Raw genomic sequence first — 20,462 nt, forward strand, 5'->3', positions numbered from 1 at the left:
CGCACGCCGCTCAGGGCCGCCGTGCTGGCAAACTGCGTCCGCGTGGCGTTTCTGACGCTCGGCGTACTCGGCGACGAGCGGGCGGCGGGCGCGACGACGGCGCGGCCCTACATCCCGGGGACGGGGCCCAAGCGTGGCGATGGGCAGCCGGCGTGGTGATTCGCTCGCAGAATACCTCAGACAGTACGGCCTCCCTTAAGTCCGGCGCCGCTCGCCTCGCGGCGACCCGTCCAGTGTCGCGGTCGAGCTGTGCGCTCCAGGCATGTACGTAAAAGGCCAGTCAATTTTCCAAAAAGGAAGAACAGGCACCAACGCGCATCAACGCGCGCGCATCCGCCGCGCCCGCCCTCAGCCCTTGACAGAGTACCGTATGCCTCCAGCAGCGCAGCGAAAGCTTGCTGCGCCTCGCAGTCACTCGCACCCCCGACCCCCACGCCCCAGCCCTACACTCAGCGCCCCCCCGCCGGCGCGCCTATCCCCCCGCCCGCGCGCCTATGTGCTGAACCGACTTACACCAGGGCAATGCTGCCTATCCGTGCCGTCCCCATTGTCGCCACCGTCTCCCACGCATTCTGCGCCGGATCGTACCGCTCGACTGAGCTGAGGAGGCCGTCATCGGATTCGCCGCCCACAGCATACAACTTGCCGTCGAGCACCGCCACGCCGAGCTTATTCCGCGCCTCTGCCATCGGCGCCACCGCCTCCCACGCATCCAGCGCCGGATCGTACCGCTCCACCGAGCTGAGGTAGCCGTCGCCGTTCTCCCCGCCAACAGCGTACAGCTTGCCGTCGAGCACCGCCACGCCGGGATTATGACTCACCGCCTCCACAGGCGCCACCTCCTCCCACGCGTTCGTCGCGGGATCGTACCGCTCGACCGAGCTGAGGGTGAAATCAGGGTCGATGAAGCCTCCCACAGCGTACAGCGTGCCGTCGAGCACCGCGACGGCGTGAGCATATCGCGCCGTTGCCATCGGCGCCACCGCCTCCCACGACTTCGTAGTCAGGTCGTACCGCTCCACCAGGTTGGCCGTTGCGCCGTCAGCCTCACTCACGCCGCCCGCCACGTAGAGCTTGCCATCGAGCCCCGCCATGCCTGCATACCTTCGTGCCGTTGGCATCGGCGCCACAGCCTCCTCCTCCCACTCATTCGTTGACGCGTCGTACCGCTCCTTCGAGCTGATGAGGCGTCCAGCGGTCACGACCAGGCGCGGCCTCTCGCGCTTCTTCAGCGTCTCCTTCCAGCCGCGGCGCCACGCGCGGCACGTCCCCTTGGCGGCGTGCTCCTTGGTCGGCAGCTGGGCGAGGATGTGCGGGGCGAGGTCCGGCGAGAGGAGGACCTCGGAGAGCACCCACTCGGGCTGCTCCACGAGCCGCGCGGCGTGCTCCTCTGCCACGCGCAGCGCGGCGTCGCTCGCGCCCGCCTGCGCCTCGATGATGGCGCACAGCTGCGCTGGCGACAGGCCCGCGACGCGCGCGCCGATGCGGTGGGAGGCCATCGTCGGGACGAGTAGCGGGAGGATTCGCTCGCAAGGTGTGCGGGATTAGTTCGGCGCGAGCCTGTGCGTACTCAATGAGCGTGCAACCTTAGGAAACGATTTCTTTGTTACTCGATTGGGATTCCGCGGCTACGCCGTGCCTCCTCATGAGCATCCCGCGCAGCCTCCCGTCGGACAGCGAGGTCGAGGCCCTCGACAACGCAACCTCTCAGAGCCTCCGCCACCGCCTCTCCCAGCACTGGCGCACCTTCCGCTTTTCACAATACGGGAGACAGACAAAAGAGCGAGCGAGAGTCGAGAGAGCGACGGAGAGAGGTATCTCTTATCTGGCAGCGTGGCACCGCGCGGCCAGCACGCGCATGTATGATGTGTACCGAGACGACTTCTATAGACTATAGCCCGATCCTCACGCCTTCCGCTGTGCATATGTGGTCTTCATTGATCCACGGGCCTCGCGCAGGCAGTGCCAAGCTTATGAGCGCTCCCGCCCCCGGATCCACCCTTACTATTCTCAATCCTGGCCGCGCGTGCCCAGCTGCCAGCTCACTGACCAGTACACGGGGAAGAAGATGCCGTCCGAGAAGCAGCTTCTCGCCAGGCAGGGCACAAGGCCGCGGAAAAAGGCGCGCTCCCCACCCGTTCGAAAGAGTTGGCGCGCAATGTCCGCGGCGCCTTCCCAGCCGAAGGGCTGCGCCGCCATGCGCGTGCGCACCACATCGAGCGGGTAGATGGCAGCCCACGAGGAGACACCCGAGAGAGACCCGGCTCCCACAAGCTTGAGCGCCTGTGTCGCGCCGTCGCCGCTGTCGCCGCCGTCGCCGCCGCCGCCCTCGGCAAAGTTGACGGTGAGCCAGCGGTTCCCGCCAAAGTAGATTGCGCCCGAGACCAGGTCCATCACCACGCACACGCCGATGCCGCGGTATAGGCCGCGAAAGCCGGAACGGCGGACGACAGTTTGCACAACCTCTAGCGGGCCCGAAAAGGCGCGGCCCTCATGCCGCACCTGCAGCAGAATCTTGATGCGATCGCAGGGGTGCAGATAAACTGCGCCGAGCGCACACGTGACTGAGCCGGCGACGGCACACTCTCCCAGCGTCGGCGTTGCTGGCTCGTCGCACAGTGCCCGCAAGACAGCGCTCAGACAGCCAAAGCTCAGCGCCGAGCGGACCGTGGAGGCTGCGAGCGGCACGCTCAGCCCTCGCCAGAATGCCGACAGTCCCTCAGCCGCGAGGATGCTGCGAAAGGCGGCTACCGCGCCTGGGAACGAGCCGACCTGCATCCGCACGCGCAGCGTATCGAGCGGGTGCGTCAGGAACGTGCTGGCCGCGCCTGCACAGGCGCCAGCCGTAAGCTCGTTCCGCGCGCTCTGATGGCTGGACGACGGCGCCATATCCTCGAATTGGTGGCGAGAGAGATAGGATTCCTACCCGGTAGCGGCCGGCCGAGCTTTTCGCGGGCGGTGAAGCCTGCCCGCCCGGGCGCAACAAAATTTCTTTTTTGCAAAAGAGGGCGGCCTACGCTGAAATCTCCCCGCGGGCGGGAGCCCATCGCACCGCCAGGTGGAAGAGAGAGAGAGAGGTAGTGGGCTCTGAAAAAAAAGTGGGGGGTGTGAGACTGCGTCACAAAGTCAAAGAGTGAAGAGACTACCATCCGTTTGTATTATTAATTAACAGCGAAGGTGCTCAAATCTCGCCGACCCGACAGGCACGCGACACAGGTGAGACCTCGAATGCATGGCGGCAAATTGATGTTTAAAGCACACGACTCACTGTGAAGCAGGCGTCAAGGCTGAATAATAACGTTAAACATGGTCGCAGAAGCGAACCGACGAGACCCTGCCGCAGCTGCCCCTGCCGCAGCTGCCCCTGCCGCAGCTGCCCCTGGCGGCGTCCGCGTCCTCGCCCCCCACGTCGGTCGCCACTGCGGGCTCTGCAACGCTGACGACAGTGGCGGCAGTGGAGACCACTGATCGCCGCGGCGTGCCACCACTGGACGCCCCCGTCCCGCACGACCGCGCGGCGCTGCGCTGGAGGGCGGGCGAGCGGCGCGTCGAGCGCTCCTCCAGGACGGTCCTCGCCCACAAGTTGAATTGCGACAGCGAGCCGTAGCTCGACTCGATGACGGCGAGAAAGTGGTGGCGGTCGGCCGGGAGCACGCAGCGCGCCTGCTGCGCGTCAAAGGCGGCGAGGGACTCCGAGACGGTCTGCAGCCCCTCCTCGGTGGCGCAGGCGGCGATGGGCACCACTGTGATGGCCTCGCGCCTGCCTCCCATCTTGAGGTAGGCAAATAGCTCCATGACGCACCACAGGCGCGAGGCATACGTCGGCCCAGCGAGAATGAGGAGTGATCTGCAGCCAGCAATAAAGATGGGAAGGCAGGGGAGGGCGCGAGTGATGTCGTCCTGGTCCAAGCAGGCCTTGTCGAACCAGAGCCTCGGCGTCCGGCCGTGCCGGTCCTCGAAGGTGCTGGCCCACGCCTTCAACGCCTCCCACTTTGCGGCAGGCGGGTCGTGCCAGCTGTGGCTGATGAAGCAGTCCACCTCGCCTAGCCCGCACCGCTCCGTGCGCTCGGCAAAGTCCGCGGCGCCCGCCTTTGGCCCGACCGGTGACGGGCATGCCGCGGAGCCCTCGCGCCGGCTGGACGGCGCGGAGTTTGCGCCGCCGCGCGAGCACTCCGCCAGATCCTCAAAGCAGAGGCGGTCGAATCGGATGCAGCGGAACTCGGCCTCCGCCACATGGAGGAGCTCCTTCTGCGTCATGCGGCGGCGAAACGAGCAGAGCGACGCGAGCAGCGCCGCCTCCCGCTCCTCCTTGGTTGACCCGAGCCGCCCGAGCGCCGCGAGCGCATGGCCGCGAAGCCAAGGGCTGAGCAAGAAGAGAGAGGAGCCGACGAGGGAGGCGCCGGCCGCCATGATGGGCAGGAAGGATGGATGGTGCCGGTACGGCTTCTCAAGCCGCGCCGCCCGCAGGCCAAAGTAGCCCAGCACGAGCAGGCCGAGGATGCCGAGCACCAGCCGCGCGCTCGCGAGCAGAACGGCGAGCTGCTGTCGGGGTGGCAGCGTGCGAGCGGTGAGCGCGTACGCGGTGAGCGCCGCTCCGGCGAGGCCGATGACGGACTGCGCGGCGTAGTACCAGCACAGGCCAGCGGGGTCTGAAAGCGCGACCGTCGAAAACGAGCGGGCGACCCACGGGCCGTAGAGCGCCAGGCCGAGGCAGCCGATCAGGAAGAGCGCGCAGCCAACGCGAATCTCCTGCACGTCCGTTGGGCGAAGCGAGAGGAAGAAGAGCGGGATCGCCGGGATCGCGATGCAAACTAGGGAGATGGGGTTTACGTGCGCGAGACGAGTGGGCCAGTAGCCGCCGTCCGCCGAGTACATCAGCCACGGAGTGACGCCCCAGACGATGCACGTCGCTGCCAGGGCGAGGACCGCCTCCTTGGCATCGGCAGCGAGCCTCCGGTTCTGCCTCGTCGCACCCCGCAGCCGCTTCCGCACCGCCTCGCTCCGGCGCAGCTTGCTGTAGGCCGCCGCCCGCCCGGTTGCTGGCGCTCGCAGCGAGGCGCGCTGGCTCTGAGCGTCGTCAAAGGTGGCCGTCTCCTCCGCGACGCGCCGGTGGCAGCGGCGGACGAGGACGAGGACGAGGAGCGTCAACGAGAAGCCGCCGCAGCCAGCCAGGTACGCGACGAACAGTGGCGTCGCCCGACGCACCGCTGCCTCGTCGGCAAGCGCGTAGTCAGAAGCGTAGTCGGGCGACATCTCGGCAGAGCGCTCGCAGAGGCAGTGGAAGCGCCACTCGCACGGCTGATCTCGCTGCTTACCCGACGGTCCTTGCACGGTGGCGCAGTCCTCGTCCACTCGCCTGTTGTTTGGCTGCCCGAAGGCCCAATTGCGGTAGCCTGGGTCGCAGCGCAGCGCAGACGGCTTCCACCCAGCCTCGGCGCCCTGGTCGGTCGGGTACTGGTGCAGCCCGAACCAGGCAACGTAGGTCTCTGTCTCAAGCAAGAGGCTGGCGGCGGCGGCGGTGTCGCTGTCGCTGTCTATGCACGCAAGGGCGCCACCGGCAGCCACGCACTCTGCGGCGCAGCCGGCGTGCGACTGAGCTGTGACAGTGATGAAGTAGGAGGAGTTGCTCGAGTGAGGAGGCTCCGTGCTGGCCTGCGCTGTGCCGGCCAGCGCTGCCACGAGCGAGAAGGCTGACATTGCCCAGCGCGCCCGCTGCGCCGCTGCCAAGGTGGAAGCGTGAGAATGATGATTACACGGCGTCTTGGACTTATTTCTTTTTTTATTACCTGTTTTTCCCGGCCACTCATGCTGAAATTCTGCAAAAACCTTCAGCCGGGCCCTGCCACCCCTTTGGCCTGTACTGGAACTGCTGTGTGAGCGCACTTTCTTTTCTTCTTTGGACAGGCAACCGCACTCGTGTGTTCTTCTAAAGCTCCACCTTGTCCTCATCCTCCACCTCCTCCATCTCACTCGTCTCGCGTGGCTCCTCCCCGCGGTCCTCCGCCGCCGGCGCCGCGCCCGCGCCGCCGTCGCCCTTCCCGAAGCCGCCGAGGTTGATGCCGTCGAGCATCTTCTCCATCTTCTTGAGCTCCTCTGTCGACTGGCTCGCTCCGCCGGCGAAGCTCATCCCCTTGGCCGCGAGCTTCTCGAGGATCCTTCGCCTCTCGGGGTCCTTCTCCGCGCTAAAGTCGCCGCGCATCTGCCGCATCATGTCCTCGTACTTGCCGCCGGGACCAAAGTCGCCGCCGAGGCCCTCCAAGCCAGGCATGCCAGAGCCCTTCGGCTTCTTGTACTTCTTATCCGGGTACTTTTCCCAGTACCTAGGTAGGCATTGCGCGGCGTCACGCATCCTCGCGGGCGCGCCGCGCGGACCGCAGCGTGCGGTGGCAGCGGCTACTTGCGCATCACGCCCTCCTTGTACGCCTTGGCCTTGAGCGCGTCCTTGGACAGGCCCTTGTAGCTAACGCCAACGTCGTCGAAGATCTCCTTGAGCTCTGCGGCGGCGGAGGTGGAGGAGCGGGTGGGTGTTTTTGCTCTCACGCTGCGAGTAGGACACTCGCAGCGCTGCGAGAGGAGCGCTGGAAGCACGCACGTCGAGTCGTCTTCATCTTGATGGCCTTCTGCTCCTCCTCCTTCTCGGCCTGCGTGCGCGCCGTCGAGGGAGCGAGCAGCAGCAGAACGCAGAGCCACAGCAGCGCCATGGGGGGGCAGACGGAAGAGCGCAGGGCGATGACTGCCACGTCAACTGGACAGCGGAAAAAAGAATTTCAATGCACGAAAAAGTAAAAAAGAGGGCGGGGGGACACAGAACTCACGAATTGACATCCCACCCCGCGCCGGGGGCGGTGGCGCGCGCGAGCGCCGGAGTACTTTGGACCCGCAGCCTGGCAGGCGCCAGGCCACAGACCCGCCGGCAGAGCCTTGTGCCGCATCCGCGATCCGCGCCGGCTCTCAGAAGAGATCCGGCGCGAGGTTTCAGAGGGCCTCGTGTTGATCCCAGCCATCAACAAGAGGAACACGACTGGCTACAAGTGCGTAACGTTCCACCCCGGCAATAAGAAGTTCGAGGCGAAGGTGCTGGATGGAGGCAAGCGTGTCCACCTCGGCTCCTTCGAAACCGCCGAAGAGGCGGCCACCGCCTACGCTCGCTCGGCGTACGGCCGCGCCGACGCCGCCAAGCTGCTGCAGCCCCGCTCTGCTCCCACTGCCACTGCCGCTGAGGCGATACGGCAGGCGGCGAGGGAGGGCCTAACTCTGGCTACGAGCAGCGGCAGCAACACCGGCTACAAAGGCGTCTACTACCACCCGAAGCAGCGAGGCAGCAAGAATTACAAGCTGGAGGTGACGGTTGGAGGCAAGCGTGTCTTCCTCGGCTGGTTCGCCACCGCCGAGCAGGCGGCGCTCTTCTACGCCCGCAGGGAGGCGGGCAAGGACACAGGCGATCTCACCGCGCCGCCGCCACCGCCGCCTCTGCCGCTGCCCACCTCTGTCGCTGGCGCCGAGGCTGTCCGGCAGACAAAGAGGGAGGGCCTTACGCTGGCTACAAGCAGTGGCAGCAGCAGCGGCTACAGGGACGTGACCTTCCACCCGAAGGCGCGAGTCGGCAAGAAGTACATGCTGAGGGTAATGATTGGCGGCAACCGGCAAGCGTCTTGACCTCGGCTACTTCGCCACCGCCGAGGAGGAGGAAGGCTTCGACCCGGCGGACATTGCCGCTGCCGTCTCTCTCGGGATGCTTGCGTCCTAGCCTCCAACAACGCCTCCCCGGCGCAGAGGGGCCCCCGAGGGATGCTCAACTGCTCCACGCCACGCCGTTTGCGGCGGTCCTATTCCCAGCTCAGCTGGAGCCGGCTTGCGTTCTTCGAATTATTTTTACGCCTTGCCCACAAATAAATGAATAGAGCAGGCATCTCCAGGAGAGATGGGCCCGGCTCCAAGGAGTTGTTGTAAGCTTGTAACCAGTGTCGTGCGAGGCAGTTATGTTCTAGAATTCTTTCGACGGTCGGCCGTCAGAAAGCACGCCTGCGTGGATCGCGTCACACCAATCCTCGCTATACCCAACTCGGCCAAAGGGGGAGAGAATTGTGTATCGCGCGCCTTGCGGGGTGGGGGGGGGGGGGGGGGGCGCTAGAGAGGTCTTAGCGCCATATCTCGTCGTGCGCGCGCCAGTCCCGTAAAAAAGGAAATGAAATAAAAGTGACAGCGCAGGGGAGGGCGCCAACTGTAAACCATTTACGAGCCACCAGCGCCACGCCCCTCGTCCCGTGGCCTCCCACGCCCACCCCGCCCACGCCCACCCCGCCCGCCGCGCCCGCCGCGCCCCCCTCGCCCCCCTCGCCCCCCCCGCCCACCGACCGCCGCCGTGGCGCCCACGGGCTGAGCCTGGGGCGCGGTGCGCGAGGGCGGCTGTTGGACAAACGTCGTCTGCGCTGCCACGAGCCGCCCAATTGCGGCGATGGGCAGCGCCGGCTGGCGGCAGGCCGGGCAGTTGCTGTCGCGCTCCAGCACGCGCGGCGCACACGCCTCGCAGTACAGCGCATGGCCGCACGCGAAGCGGACCGAGCGCGGCGCGTCCCAGCAGAGGTCACACAGGCGCTCCTCGGCCCCAGCCGTCTCCTCCACCTCCCCCGCCGCTTCGACGAGCGCCTCCAGCCGCGGCAGCGCCTCTGCGAGCGGCATCCGCTTCTTCTTCTTCATGAGAGCCAGCCCGACCACCAGCCGCGTCAGCTCCTCGGCCTGCGCCGCCGACCAGCCCGCGTCGGCCGCCGCGACGCTCTCCGCCGTGTCGGGCTCCTCCAGCGCATCGTCGCACTCGTCGAGGAGGCCGACGGCGCCGCGGCCAGTCAGGCTGACGAGCAACGTGATGCCGAGCGCGTAGCCGTCGGTCAGCGCTGACGCCTGCCCGCTCTGCGAGATGATCGGGTCCATGTACCCTAGCTTGCCGAAGAGGCGCTGCGTCGAGAGGTGCGACACCTGCTGGTTGCCGCCGGCCGTCGCCTCTGCCGCGCGCGCGAGGCCCACGTCGGCGAGGTAGCCGTTGCCGCGCTCGTCGAGCAGGATGTTGCCCGCCGAGACGTCACGGTGCAGGATCATGGGTGAGCGCGTGTGCAAGTAGTGCAGAGCGCTCGCGGCGTCGCGCAACACGCGGAGCCGTGCGGCAGAGGAGAGCGGCGGAAGTGGCGTCTCGAAGCCGAGCATGCGGAGCCGCTGCAGTGCGGCTGGAGCGCGGTAGAGGCGGTCCTCGAGGCTGCCGCCGCGGCAGAGGGGGTAGACGAGGCACGCTCTCGCCGGTGCCAAGCAGACGCCGATGAGAGGAAGCAAGGACGGGTGGCACGCCGCGCTGAGCGTGCGCACCTCGCTCTGCAGCTCGGCGAGGCCTTGGGCGCCGACACCGACCAGCGTCGTCTTGACGGCGAACCCGCAAGTGACGCGCGGGAGCGACGGCAGCGCGTCGGCGCGGTAGACGCGCCCAAAGCCGCCCTCGCCCACCTTGCGCGCCTCGGCAAAGCCGTCGGTCGCCGCGATGAGATCGCCGAGAGGGACGGCGGCGGGCGGCGCGGCGGCGGCGGCGAGGGCGGCGACACTCGACGCCGCCTCCGCTGCCGCCGCTGCCTCCGCTGCCGCCTCCGCCTCCGCTGCCACCGCCGCCGCCTCCGCTGCCGCCGCCTCTTGAGCCTCCGCCGCCGCCACTGCCGCCACTGCCGCCTCTACAGCCGCCGCCTCCGCCGCCGCCTCCGCCGCTGCCACCTCCTTTGCCTCCGCCTCCGCCTCCGCCCTCATCCTCGCCTCCTCCCTCTCCCTTGCCGCCTCCTCCCTCGCCCTCGCCTCTGCCTCCTCCCTTACGCGCGACGCCGCCTCCGCCTCCTCCGCCGCCCGCGCCGCCGCAGCCTCTGCTACCACCCGATCCGCTTCCTCCGCCACTCGCGCCTCCTCCGCCGCCCGCGCCTCCTCCTCCGCTGCACGCTCCGCCGCCGCCGCCTGCCTCGCCGCAGCCTTCTCCTCCTTCTGCCGCTGCCGCTTCAGCGCCCTGGCCTCGCGGGCCTTTCGCTCCGCCAGCTCGTCGCGCAGCCGCTGCGCCGCCCGCAGCGCCTCCGAGCCGTCGGCGCCTTCGGTGTTTGCGTTGATCGCCGCCCTGAGCGCCTCGAGATCGGCGTCGCCTCGCTCGCACGCCTCAACCGCCTCGCGCAGCGCAGCCTCGGCAGCATCGCGCGCCTCCACCGCCTCCGCTGCCGCTGCCGCCTCGCGTGCGGCCGCCGCGGCCTGTTCGGCTGATTCTGCGACCGCCGTCTTCCCCTCAGCCTCTGCTGCGGTCGACGAGTGCTCCTCGAAGGCGCGCACGCACTCGGCGTGGCCGTTCTCCTTGGCGCACTGAAACGCCGTCTTGCCGTGAGAAGTAGGCGCCGCGTCTGCGCCCGCCCGCAGCAAGCGCCGAACGACGGCAGAATGGCCGAATATGGCGGCGGCCATCAGCGCGGTGCCGCCGTCGCTGTTCTGCAGGTTGACCTCCGCGCCGCGCCGAATCAGCAGCTCGACCACCCGCTCGTGGCCGTTGATGGCAGCCATCATCAGCGCGGGGACGCCGTCGCTGTTCTGCAGGTTGACGTCAGCCCCGCGCTGCAGCAGCACGTCGACCAACCGCTCGTGGCCGTGGAGGGCGGCGGGCATCAGTGCGGTGATGCCGTTGCTATCCTGTAGGCTGATGTCCGCGCCGTGCTGCAACAACAGCTCGAACACCCGCTCGTGGCCGTTGTTGGCGGCGCTCATCAGCAGCGTCATGCCGCTGACGCCGTCTCTCTCGTGCTTCGCGTCGGCCCGCCCGCCGCCCTCGAGCCACGCCAGCACCGCCTCCTCCTCGCCACGCTCCACCGCTGCCACGACCGCATAGGGGGCTGCCGCGGCACCGCTCGGCGCCCGCCCCGCCGCCGCCGCTGGAGATGGCGTCTTCGCGACTCTCGATCCAGCCGAGGAAACGCCGCCGCCGCCTGCGCCTTCGCCGCCGGCTGCCGTCGCCGCGGGCCGTCCCGCCACGACCGACTCCTTGACGTGCTGCCGGAACGCCTCGACGCACTCGGTGCTGCCCTCCTCCTTGGCCCACTGAAGCGCCGTCTTACCGCTCGCACTGCGCGCCGCGGTGTCTGCGCCCGCCCGCAGCAAGCGCCGCACGACGGCGGGGCGGTTCAAGAGGGCGGCGGCCATCAGCGCGGTGTGGCCGTCGTCGTCCTGCAAGTTGATCTCCGCGCCGTGCCGTATCAGCAACTCGACCACCCGCTCGTGGCCGCTGTTGGCGGCGTGCATCAGCGCGGTGCCGCCGTCGCTGTCCTGCAGGTTGATCTCAGCGCCGCGCCGGAGCAGCAGCTCGACCACCCGCTCGTGGCCGTAGAAGGCGGCACCCATCAGCAGGGTGAGGCCGTTAGTCTCGCATCTCTCGTACGTCGCGTTGACCCGCCCGCCGCCCTCGAGCCACGCCAGCACCGCCTCCTCCTCGCCACGCTCCGCTGCTGCGCTGACCGCATCGGGGGCTGCCGCGGCACCGCTCGACGCCCGCTCCGCCACAGCCGGCGACAGATTACCGGGCCGCACCCGCACGCTCTCGCCGCCGCCCTCGAGCGCCACAGCGTACCGCCCGCCCTCGAAGCTCTGAGCCACGCCCCGCTGCCCGTTCAGCTCGGGGCGGGAAGAGAGGCCGCCGAGCACGACGCGCTGGCCGAGCAGCGGTGCGTCCACAGCTGCCGCTGCCGCGCCCGAGGAAGCGCCGCCCGCCCCTACCCGGCCCTCCGCCGCCGCCGCCGCCTCGACCAAAACCTTGACGCACTCGGCGTGGCCCATCTCCTTGGCATACTGCAGCGCCGTCTTGCCGTCAACAGTGCGCGCCGTCGCATCTGCGCCAGCCCGCAGCAAGCGCCGCACGATGGCGGGGTGGTTGAAGAGGGCGGCGAACACCAGCGCGGCGCCGCCTTTGCTGTTCTGCAGGTTGATCTCCGCGCCGTGCCGTATCAGCAAGTCGACCACCCGCTCGTGGCCGCTGGCGGCGGCGTACATCAGCGCGGTGCCACCGACGCTGTCCTGCAGGTTGACCGCTGCGCCGTGCCGCATCAGCAGCTCAACCACCCGCTCGTGGCCGCAGTTGGCGGCGCCCATCAGCAGCGTGATGCCGCTCACCTCGCCTACCTCGTACGTCTCGTCGACCCGCCCTCCGCCCTCGATCCACTCCAGCACCGCCGCCTCCTCGCCTCGCTCCACCGCTGCCACGACCTCGTCGGAGACTGCCACGACACCGCTCGGCGCCTGCCCTGCCGCAGCCGGCGACAGATTACCCGGCCGCACCCGCACGCTCTCGCCGCCGCCCTCGAGCGCCACAGCGTACCGGCCGCCCTCGAAGCTCCCCGCCACGCCCCGCTGCCCGTTCAGCTCGGGGCGGGAAGAGAGGCCGCCGAGCACGACGCGCTGCCCGAGCAGCGGCGCCCCGGCAGGATCGCTGATGGGCTTACGACCGCGAAGCAGCATTTGCTGAGTGGCGGTTTTTTTCTTTTTTTGGTGTCTATTCTCTGTCGGGCAGGTGCGCTTCTCTCTGTGGTGGTGGTGGTGCTGCTGCTGCTGGTGGTGGTGGTGCAGATGCTGCTGCTGGTGCGGCGCGGCTCTCCGACGCGACTCGAGGCGCGCGTAGTGGCAATCTGACGCGGCGGGCGGCGTTGCGGGCGGCAGCGGTGGGGGCTCGCGGGTGGAGGTGGAGGCTGGAGGCTGTGGTGGACCTTTGAGTTTATTTCATGATGGACTACGAGGACTAGTGATGCTGCTCCTGATGCACCACCCCCCCCTTCTCTCTCCTCTCTCTCTCTCTCTCTCTCTCTCTCTCTCTCTCTCTCTCTCTCTCTCTCTCTCTCTCTCTCTCTCTCTCTCTCTCTCTCTGCTCTCTCTCTCTCGGCTCTCTCGGCTCTCTCTCTCTCTCTCTCTCTCTCTCTCTCTCTCTCTCTCTCTCTCGGCTCTCTCTCTCTCTCTCTCTCTCTCTCTCTCTCTCTCTCTCTTCTCTCTCTCGGGTCTCTCTCTCTCTCTCCCTCTCCCTCTCTCTCTCTCTCTCTCTCTCTCTCTCTCTCTCTCTCTCTCTCTCTCTCTCTCTCTCTCTCTCTCTCTCTCTCTCTCTCTCTCTCTCTCTCTCTCCCCCGGGCCAGCTGCACGCACGCTCGGTGACATCTCTTCACCTTCACACTGGTCGAGTCATAGGTGACGCGAGGGCGCTCACTTGATTGATTAATTCACTCATTAATTCCTTAATTGCGTACCGTATTCCGGGTAATCTTAATTATTAATCATCGGGCGGGGCGCGGCGCGGCGGCTGCGCGAGGCGGCGGCGCGGCGCATCGGCGGGCGGCGCGGAGCGGGGCGGCGCGACCATCTGTACTGACCCGGTCTCTGGCCGTTGATGCAGCGCAATGGTCGCGCCGCCCTCGACTCAAGGGGCTGCCTTCCACACGTCGCTGCTCAGGCCGGGGGAGGGGGGGAGACCTCCTGTTCCTCGCGGAACGGGAGCAGGCCCCTCCTTGCCCGGTCTGCGAAGCAGGGCGGTGGTCGTGCCATCTCCGCTTCACAACGACCACGCCGCAATCGTCGCCGGCGCGCGACACGTTTCCGTTGGCGGAACTGTCCTGGTCGAGAGTGTGTGCCGCCGAGGCGGGACCACTCGGGGACAGTGCCGACGGGACGCGGCTCGAAGGGTGTGGCTCCGCAGCGCGGCTGGCACTCGTCGCAGAGGCCTCACCTTCGAAAAGTCGGGCATGGCTCCACCCGCAACTTTCTCGCTAACACGCGCGCACCGCCGAGCCTGCGGCGGGCGCGCTGCGGCCGCACGTCTACCTTCGTCATAGTGCCACGACGTGCGGCCTAGATTTAGCCCACGCGCCTCTGCTCGCAAACACTCACCCATTGAATTGTCACTGCCCGTGAGTGCGAGATAGGGCTAGCAGTAGGCAGCTAGCCTCTGAGGAGGGCGTCCATAGACACCTCACATGACCCCCACACACGGTCTCGTCCGTGCCTCGCCGGCCGGCGAGATTGCTAGAGGTGGAGCAAGCCTGCTCTAGCCTCGCATATTACCTCCTGTCGTCTGTTGTGATGTTGTGCCCTTGTTTGTTTCTCTTGGCACCTTGGAGTGCTGGGGGGGGCGACAGGAGGAATGTGGCCCTGAGTGATGTGTACGCCTACTCAGGGTGTGTGGCAGCCAGCTGGCTGTGTGTCTTGTGAGCCTGTTTGTGTCTGTGTGTCGCTCGTGCGTGTCGTCATCATCTGTCTAGCGTCCACCCATACCGCGTTGGTGTCCAGTCCGAGCCTGGCTGTTCTTCACCTTTCTACCTACCTACCTATTCTCTAGGAGTTCTAGAGGTTCTCGAGGTCACTCCACTGCGCGCGCCTGTCACCGAGGCCCCTCCACCTTCACTACTCGCTGCCTACTCGCTGCCTCGAGGGAGGAGGGGAAGACGTCGGGTTGAGCTGGACTCGCCTGCACCGAGGCCCCTCCCCGAAAGGCAAGTATTAGCCACACGAAACCCGAGACCCCTCCCCCCCGCCCCGATCCCCCCACCCCCTTGCTCCCCCTCCCCCCCTCGGGAGGGCCGAACTGAGGCGCCCGTGGGGACCCCGCAATTCCCTTCCCCCCTCGGAGGGCCGGACTGAGGCGTCGAGGGCCCCGCTCTTTCCCTCGCATATCTCCGGGGGAGAGAGAGATTTTTAGCAATACCAAACAAATGTGTTGTCCCGGGGGATGCCCCGCGCGCCTGACCCAGGCGCGAAAACGAATCTGCGAGGCGTGGCCGCTCACGCGGCCCGATGGGGAGGAGCGGGGCGAACTACGGGGATCGGCTTCTTACACAGGTCACAGCCCTTCCCTGCAGCGACCCCCCCTCCAACCCACCCGCGCTAGGTCTCGGGGGACGCAGGGGTCACTCCCGACGACCTCGCTCGGGAACTAGCCGGGGCAGTCGGAGAAGGGGCAACTCCGTGCACTGACGGTCGGCCGTCAGAAAACACGCACGCCTCCGTGGCTCGGGTTACACCAATCCTCGCTACCCAACGCGGCCAAAGGATATCCACCTCGAAAACCTCTCGGGAGGTGGGGTGATCTGACTTTGCCGAGTACACACACACACACACACACACTCGACTTTGCCGCAGAGGCCGTCACGCCTTGAACAGCCGGGGCAGGAGCGCTGTGGAGTTTTCTCGTTCAGCCACGCTCGCCGCGCTGCCCAACGCCGTCGCACCTGCCTGTCGTCGCCGCCGGAGCCCGATGGCGGACGCGCCGGCTGCCGAGCCGGCCGAGGAGGACGTCATCGTCGACCCGTGGACCGTCTCTGGCAACATCAACTACGACAAGCTGATTGAGCAGTTTGGCTCGCAGCCGCTCACACCCGCGCTGATTGAAAAGTTCGAGCGTGTGACGGGCCGGACGGCGCACACGTGGATCCGGCGTGGCATCTTCTTCTCGCACCGCGACCTCGACGCAATCCTGGACAACCACGCCGCCGGCAAGCCCATGTACCTGTACACGGGGCGAGGGCCGTCCTCCGAGTCGCTGCACCTCGGCCACCTCATCCCGTTCCACTTCACAAAGTACCTGCAGGACGTGTTCCGGTGCCCGCTGGTCATCCAGATGACGGACGACGAGAAGTTCCTGTGGAAGGACCTGCAGCTCGACGAGTGCCACCGACTCGCCGCCGAGAATGCCAAGGACATCATCGCCTGCGGCTTTGACATCACTCGCACCTTCATCTTCTCGGACCTCGACTACATCGGCTCGATGTACCCAAACATCGTGCGGACCCGCACCCTGGCCCCGCCGAGCCGCGCGCGCGCGCGCGTCGGCCCTCACGGCGCGCATCTCCCGGGTGCGGGCAGGTGCGCATCCAAAAGGCGGTGACGTACAACCAGGTCCGCGGCATCTTTGGCTTTGACGACTCGTGCAACATCGGCAAGCACGCCTTCCCGGCGGTGCAGGCGCGGACTCGGGTCGGTCTGGGTGCGGGGAGGAGGAGGGGGGGGGGGGGGGGGGCAGCGCCAGCGGGCTGAGCTCGAGACGGGTCGCCTCGCAGTGCTGCTGGCTCGTGCGGGCGGGTGAGCATGCGCACGATGGAGCAGGGCTGTGGGATACGTTGCGGGTGCCGCATGTGCTCTGGATATCCCAAATTTGGGGACGCCAAATCGGTTGCCACGGTGTCCATAAAACCTCGCGGCGATGAAAACCACCCATCCCCCAACACTACGCCCGCACGCCCACGGCCGCAGAGGCATGGAAGACGAGCTTCCTGGCGTCTCCACAGCCTGCAGCCAGCGCTCACTTTTGGTGCACACCTGCCCAGAAGAATTTTATTCGCGCACTCTCTGAGCCATTTCCCCCAGTAATCACATGCCGGAAAGACCACTCGGAAAGACACCTCGCAGCGCGCGATACGTGACCGGAGCGGTACGCCTCGGCGCCGCGAGAGCAGCCGGTCGGCGTGGGCACCAAGCGCGGCCGCCGGGCGCCTTCGCACCGACGAAGAAAGAAAAAGAAAGAACGCTGAAGCCAAGGGAGGGATGGGAGGACGGCACGCCGCCACCACACAGGGATTTCACTGGAAGGAAGGTGTGTTGCTCTAGCCGTCGCCCACCCTTGGGCGTCTGCCTCTCCTCGCACCGACGGAGGTTGGAGCCTAGAAATTCTTTTTGTGGCGATGTCCACCCCGCCGCGCCGCCGCTCGCGCCGCCTCGCCTCCGCCGCCGCCGCCGCCCCCTCGCCAGACACGCCGCCGCCCGCCCGGCTCCTCGACCTCCCCAGGGAGCTCCTCGAGCGCGTCCTCTCTCGCTGCGACAGCCCCCTCGACATCGCTCGCGTCGCGGCCGTCTCGCTGCTCTTCCACGCCTCGCTTGCGGAGGAGGGCATCCGCTTGTGGGCGCAAGAGCGCGGCTTCGAGCTGCCGGCGCAGCCAGAGGGCGAGCGTTGCGTCGTGCAGTGGCTGTGCTTCGCTGCGCTGCTTTGCGAGTCCAACCCGCCGGTGAGGGCGGCGGGAAGCGAACGGCACAGCCTCGTGAAGAAGTGAGTGCTCGTGAGAGAGTGATCTTTATCGCTTGTTGAAACACGTTGTTAGCCGCTTGGAGCATGGAGATGGACGATGGAGGCACTTGGACTTGCAGGTCCGCTGCGCACCGCACGGTCGGCACGCTGTGGAGCACGATGGGAGACGGTGTTTGCGCTGGCAGGGTCCTAAAAAAGGTTCCTTTTTGGGTTCGGCGGAGGAGCTGGGGTCGGCGGAGCTGCGCTTGGAGCAGCGCGGCGGCTCCACGGGCGCATCGGCGATCGAGCGGCGGCGGGCGAGCACGGCGTCCAGGGACCCGGGCGCTGAGGCGGGACTAGGTCCAGCCCTGGGTGGCGCAGGTTGTGACATTTGGCGATTCCGCGACTTACTGGGCCCCTGAGCCGCTACCCGTGTGCGATTTTTTGTGGCCCGGACATGATACTGATAGTAAACGGGTCAGAACCGGCCAAACACAGGCTACAGCCCCACACACGCGCCCGCCATAGCTCCTGGAGAGCATGCGCGAGTGACGCGCTGCAAGCCGCGAGAGTGGCATCAGAGGCAGGAACGACGTGCTCTTGCTGCACCTCGCAGCTGCACCAAGTGTGCTCGCAGTGTATGCCACGGCCACTGCCTGCGGCATTGCTCTCGTGCAGCTAGGCGATGCAGGTCCATCAGCAGGGCTCATCCAATGCGAGCGCACATTGTGCGTAGCCGCGGGCAGGTGGCAGTGCACAGCCGCACACCGGCTGTGGCGGCTCGAATGCCCCCGGCAGTGCTGCTAGTCATCAACTTGCGTATTAGGGCCGCAGCAGACTGCTGCTGTGGCAGCAGCAGCAGCCTGCTGCTGCCTGATTCAGTCAAGCCAGCGGTGCAGCGAGGCGTGCAGAATTCGCGCGGTTTTGTCCCTCCTGAGGCTGAGCGCATTCGAGCCCGTCGACCGGAGTTGGATGGTACCACGCGTCTCACTGAGACGCGGGGTACTGGCCATGGCCGGGCTACGGAGCGTGAGGTGGCGAGCGGCTGGCGAGTAGAGGCACACGCACGCTCTCCCGAGGTCTCTCGGAGCAGAGCCCCGCGAGTCCTCGAAAGAGCGGCGTGCGCGTCAGTATCAACAGGCGCGCGGTGTGGAAAGCAAACCTGGCGATAGGTTTCAATAGGTTCAATACAAGTCCGCCGACTAAATGATTTTCGACCGACCGCAGGGAAACGCAGGGGCGCCCCCCCCCGACCGAGCTGCGAAACAACGGCGTCCACACCGGCCGCCGCTCGACAACCAAAATTTTCTTCGGCGCTGCGCGCCGTTGCAGTCGAGTGTATGTCTGTGTATGTTGCAGCCCAGCTATCGTGCCGCACAATAGGTCTATGTGGTTAGAAAAAATGCCCTCGAAAGCGCCCGCCGGTGTGTGTCCAAAGATGTAGCGCTACAAGTTGGGGACGCATCCGACACACGGGCAGGTTTTCGCGCTTAGCAGCTGGCCAACGGTGATGACGCCGTCGCGTCACCGACGGCTCGTGCTTGCGTATGATAGCAACCCCTTGTCCGACGGCAGCGTCCTCGCGTCCGCCTCCGCCCGCGCGGCATCATCATTGTCCGCCTACACCACTGCGGCCGCGGCCGCACCCGCGGTGGCAGGGTTTCACACGCGCCCAGGCGCAGGTGCAGCAGCAGCCAGTGCAGCAGCAGCAGCTAGTGCAGCAGCGCGTGATCACGCTTGCACACGCGATGGGCGGTCGTCATGTGCTGCAGGATGGGTCACTTTGGACGCGTCCCATCGGAAGGCCGCCGCTTCCACCCGGCTCCCCGAGAAGGCACAGCGAGGCGCGGTGCAATCAGTGGAAGCACCATCGGATCAAAAAGAACGCCGATGCTGCCCTACAGGCTGCACAGACAGTGCTAGCTCTTTATAGCGAGGCGACCAGGCGCGAGATGTTCACTCTCGCGCCACATCCCTACAACGGGGTGCATTGTACCCACTTGCACGCCGGCACGAGCGCGACGCCGCAGTGGGGCAAACGGGGCATCTGGGGCTAGCTCAGCTATGAGCATCACCTCTGCCGCTTCTCGCCATCCCCGAGGAGCAGCGCGCCCGAAGCAGGTGAGTCACGGCCGCTAGGTACAGCGAGCGCGGCGGGCCAGAAGCGAGAAGGGAACGAAGGAGAAAATCAGCAGATTCCGATGGCGGAGGCTCGGCATGCTCCTGCCGTCGCGGTGCTAGACAGCAAGCTATACGCTGTGGGAGGCTTCAGCAACGGCGACGACGACGGCCTCCTCAGCTCGGTCGAGCGGTACGACCCGGCGTTGGATGCGTGGCAGGCGGTGGCGCCGATGGCGGCGGAGCGGAGCGAACATGGCGTGGCGGTGCTCGACGGCAAGCTGTACGCCGTGGGCGGCTTTGGCGACGACGGCGGCCTCAGCTCGGTCGAGCAGTACGATCCCGCGACGAACGCGTGGGAGGCGGTGGCGTCGATGGTGACACCACGCGAGAACCACGCCGTGGCGGTGCTCGACGGCAAGCTGTACGCTGTGGGAGGCTACAATGGTGGCTACCTCACCTCGGTGGAACGGTACGATCCCGCGACGGACGCGTGGGAGGCGGTGGCGCCGATGGCGACGGCACGGTATAATCACGCCGTGGCGGCGCTCGACGGCAAGTTGTATGTCGCAGGCGGATTGGGTGCCGGCTATAACCGCCTCAGCTCGGTGGAGCGGTACGACCCGGCGTTGGGTGCGTGGGAGGCGGTGGCGCCGATGGCGGCGGCGCGGGTCCTCGCTGTCTTTCTTTAGACGGCTCTGTTAGACTGTTTTTCTCTCCCGTAGAGCGTAGTTGTTAGATGACCCTCTGTTCTTAGACTACTATTAGACACACTGTTTCGCGGAAAATAATAAATATATAAAGGGGAGTAAATTGGAAGGCGAACCATACACAGTCCGACCAACGACTGGGACACCCTACGTGCTACGAGGCACTCTCATCTCTCTGTCTCTCACAGACTGTTTTTGATATTGCCTCGATTTTGTTTTTGTTTTCCATCGACCCCGACTCAGAGGCGGCGGGCGGGCGCCCACTCACCGTCACCCAGAGATCAAAAACGCTCGGCCCAGGGAAGAACGAGCTCCGCGCGGCGCGCGAGGCGGTGTGTGTACATGCATGCCGCTCCCTCTCTGAACTCTGCGCTCTCATCGCCACAGCTCTCGCGTCGGCGGCTCATGCGGCGATGGCCTCCTTGTCCGCGGGCGGGCCGATCGAGTCCTTGATCTTGTCTGGGATGTGGCTCGGGTCCCAGATGTTGTTTGAGATGTCCTCCTCGATGGCAGCCTTCCACTCCGGGTTCTTCTCGAGGATCGAGGCGATCGTGAGCGTGTCGATCTGCGGGTGGGGAGGCGGGGTGAGAGGAGCCGGGTCAAGGAGGGGGGGG

At 66.7% G+C, this 20,462-nt stretch overlaps 9 protein-coding genes across 9 annotated transcripts in view; 3 read left to right on the plus strand and 6 right to left on the minus strand.

Annotated features, from left to right (window-relative positions):
• EMIHUDRAFT_114460 (hypothetical protein) overlaps nt 1-1,499 on the minus strand; it is a gene marked incomplete at both ends in the record, with an annotated part of 2,033 nt that extends 534 nt beyond the window's left edge. The window contains one exon of the mRNA XM_005780313.1: nt 1,267-1,499. Within this exon, the coding sequence (XP_005780370.1) occupies nt 1,267-1,499 (233 nt within the window). The remainder of the gene's footprint in view (nt 1-1,266) is intronic.
• Nucleotides 1,500-2,010: 511 nt separating this feature from the next.
• On the minus strand, nt 2,011-2,892 carry EMIHUDRAFT_73255 (hypothetical protein; the record flags this gene model as incomplete). The annotated part of the gene is made up of 1 exon (XM_005780314.1): nt 2,011-2,892. A coding segment is annotated over one exon (882 nt), but the record flags the coding sequence as incomplete, so codon positions are not given.
• Nucleotides 2,893-5,926: 3,034 nt separating this feature from the next.
• On the minus strand, nt 5,927-6,701 carry EMIHUDRAFT_235410 (hypothetical protein; the record flags this gene model as incomplete). Its single annotated transcript, XM_005780315.1, has 4 exons — nt 5,927-5,969; nt 6,102-6,320; nt 6,398-6,494; nt 6,593-6,701. 4 exons carry the CDS (start codon nt 6,699-6,701, stop codon nt 5,927-5,929), a joined length of 468 nt encoding a protein of 155 aa, XP_005780372.1.
• Nucleotides 6,702-8,287: 1,586 nt separating this feature from the next.
• On the minus strand, nt 8,288-8,559 carry EMIHUDRAFT_366479 (hypothetical protein; the record flags this gene model as incomplete). The annotated part of the gene is made up of 1 exon (XM_005780316.1): nt 8,288-8,559. A coding segment is annotated over one exon (272 nt), but the record flags the coding sequence as incomplete, so codon positions are not given.
• Nucleotides 8,560-8,820: 261 nt separating this feature from the next.
• On the minus strand, nt 8,821-9,531 carry EMIHUDRAFT_53976 (hypothetical protein; the record flags this gene model as incomplete). The annotated part of the gene is made up of 1 exon (XM_005780317.1): nt 8,821-9,531. A coding segment is annotated over one exon (711 nt), but the record flags the coding sequence as incomplete, so codon positions are not given.
• Nucleotides 9,532-15,310: 5,779 nt separating this feature from the next.
• On the plus strand, nt 15,311-15,987 carry EMIHUDRAFT_53845 (hypothetical protein; the record flags this gene model as incomplete). Its single annotated transcript, XM_005780318.1, has 2 exons — nt 15,311-15,802; nt 15,886-15,987. Coding segments are annotated over 2 exons (594 nt in total), but the record flags the coding sequence as incomplete, so codon positions are not given.
• A 710-nt stretch (nt 15,988-16,697) lies between these two features.
• EMIHUDRAFT_366480 (hypothetical protein) lies at nt 16,698-17,120 on the plus strand (the record flags this gene model as incomplete). The annotated part of the gene is made up of 1 exon (XM_005780319.1): nt 16,698-17,120. One exon carries the CDS (start codon nt 16,701-16,703, stop codon nt 17,064-17,066), a length of 366 nt encoding a protein of 121 aa, XP_005780376.1. The 3' UTR covers nt 17,067-17,120.
• A 1,410-nt stretch (nt 17,121-18,530) lies between these two features.
• EMIHUDRAFT_235414 (hypothetical protein) lies at nt 18,531-19,077 on the plus strand (the record flags this gene model as incomplete). Its single annotated transcript, XM_005780320.1, has 2 exons — nt 18,531-18,679; nt 18,855-19,077. 2 exons carry the CDS (start codon nt 18,531-18,533, stop codon nt 19,075-19,077), a joined length of 372 nt encoding a protein of 123 aa, XP_005780377.1.
• Nucleotides 19,078-20,251: 1,174 nt separating this feature from the next.
• EMIHUDRAFT_235415 (hypothetical protein) overlaps nt 20,252-20,462 on the minus strand; it is a gene marked incomplete at both ends in the record, with an annotated part of 2,814 nt that continues 2,603 nt past the window's right edge. Inside the window, one exon of the mRNA XM_005780321.1 lies at nt 20,252-20,413. Within this exon, the coding sequence (XP_005780378.1) occupies nt 20,252-20,413 (162 nt within the window). The remainder of the gene's footprint in view (nt 20,414-20,462) is intronic.

This window comes from Emiliania huxleyi (genome assembly GCF_000372725.1).
Source record: "Emiliania huxleyi CCMP1516 chromosome Unknown EMIHUscaffold_218, whole genome shotgun sequence".
Taxonomy (NCBI): domain Eukaryota; phylum Haptophyta; order Isochrysidales; family Noelaerhabdaceae; genus Emiliania; species Emiliania huxleyi.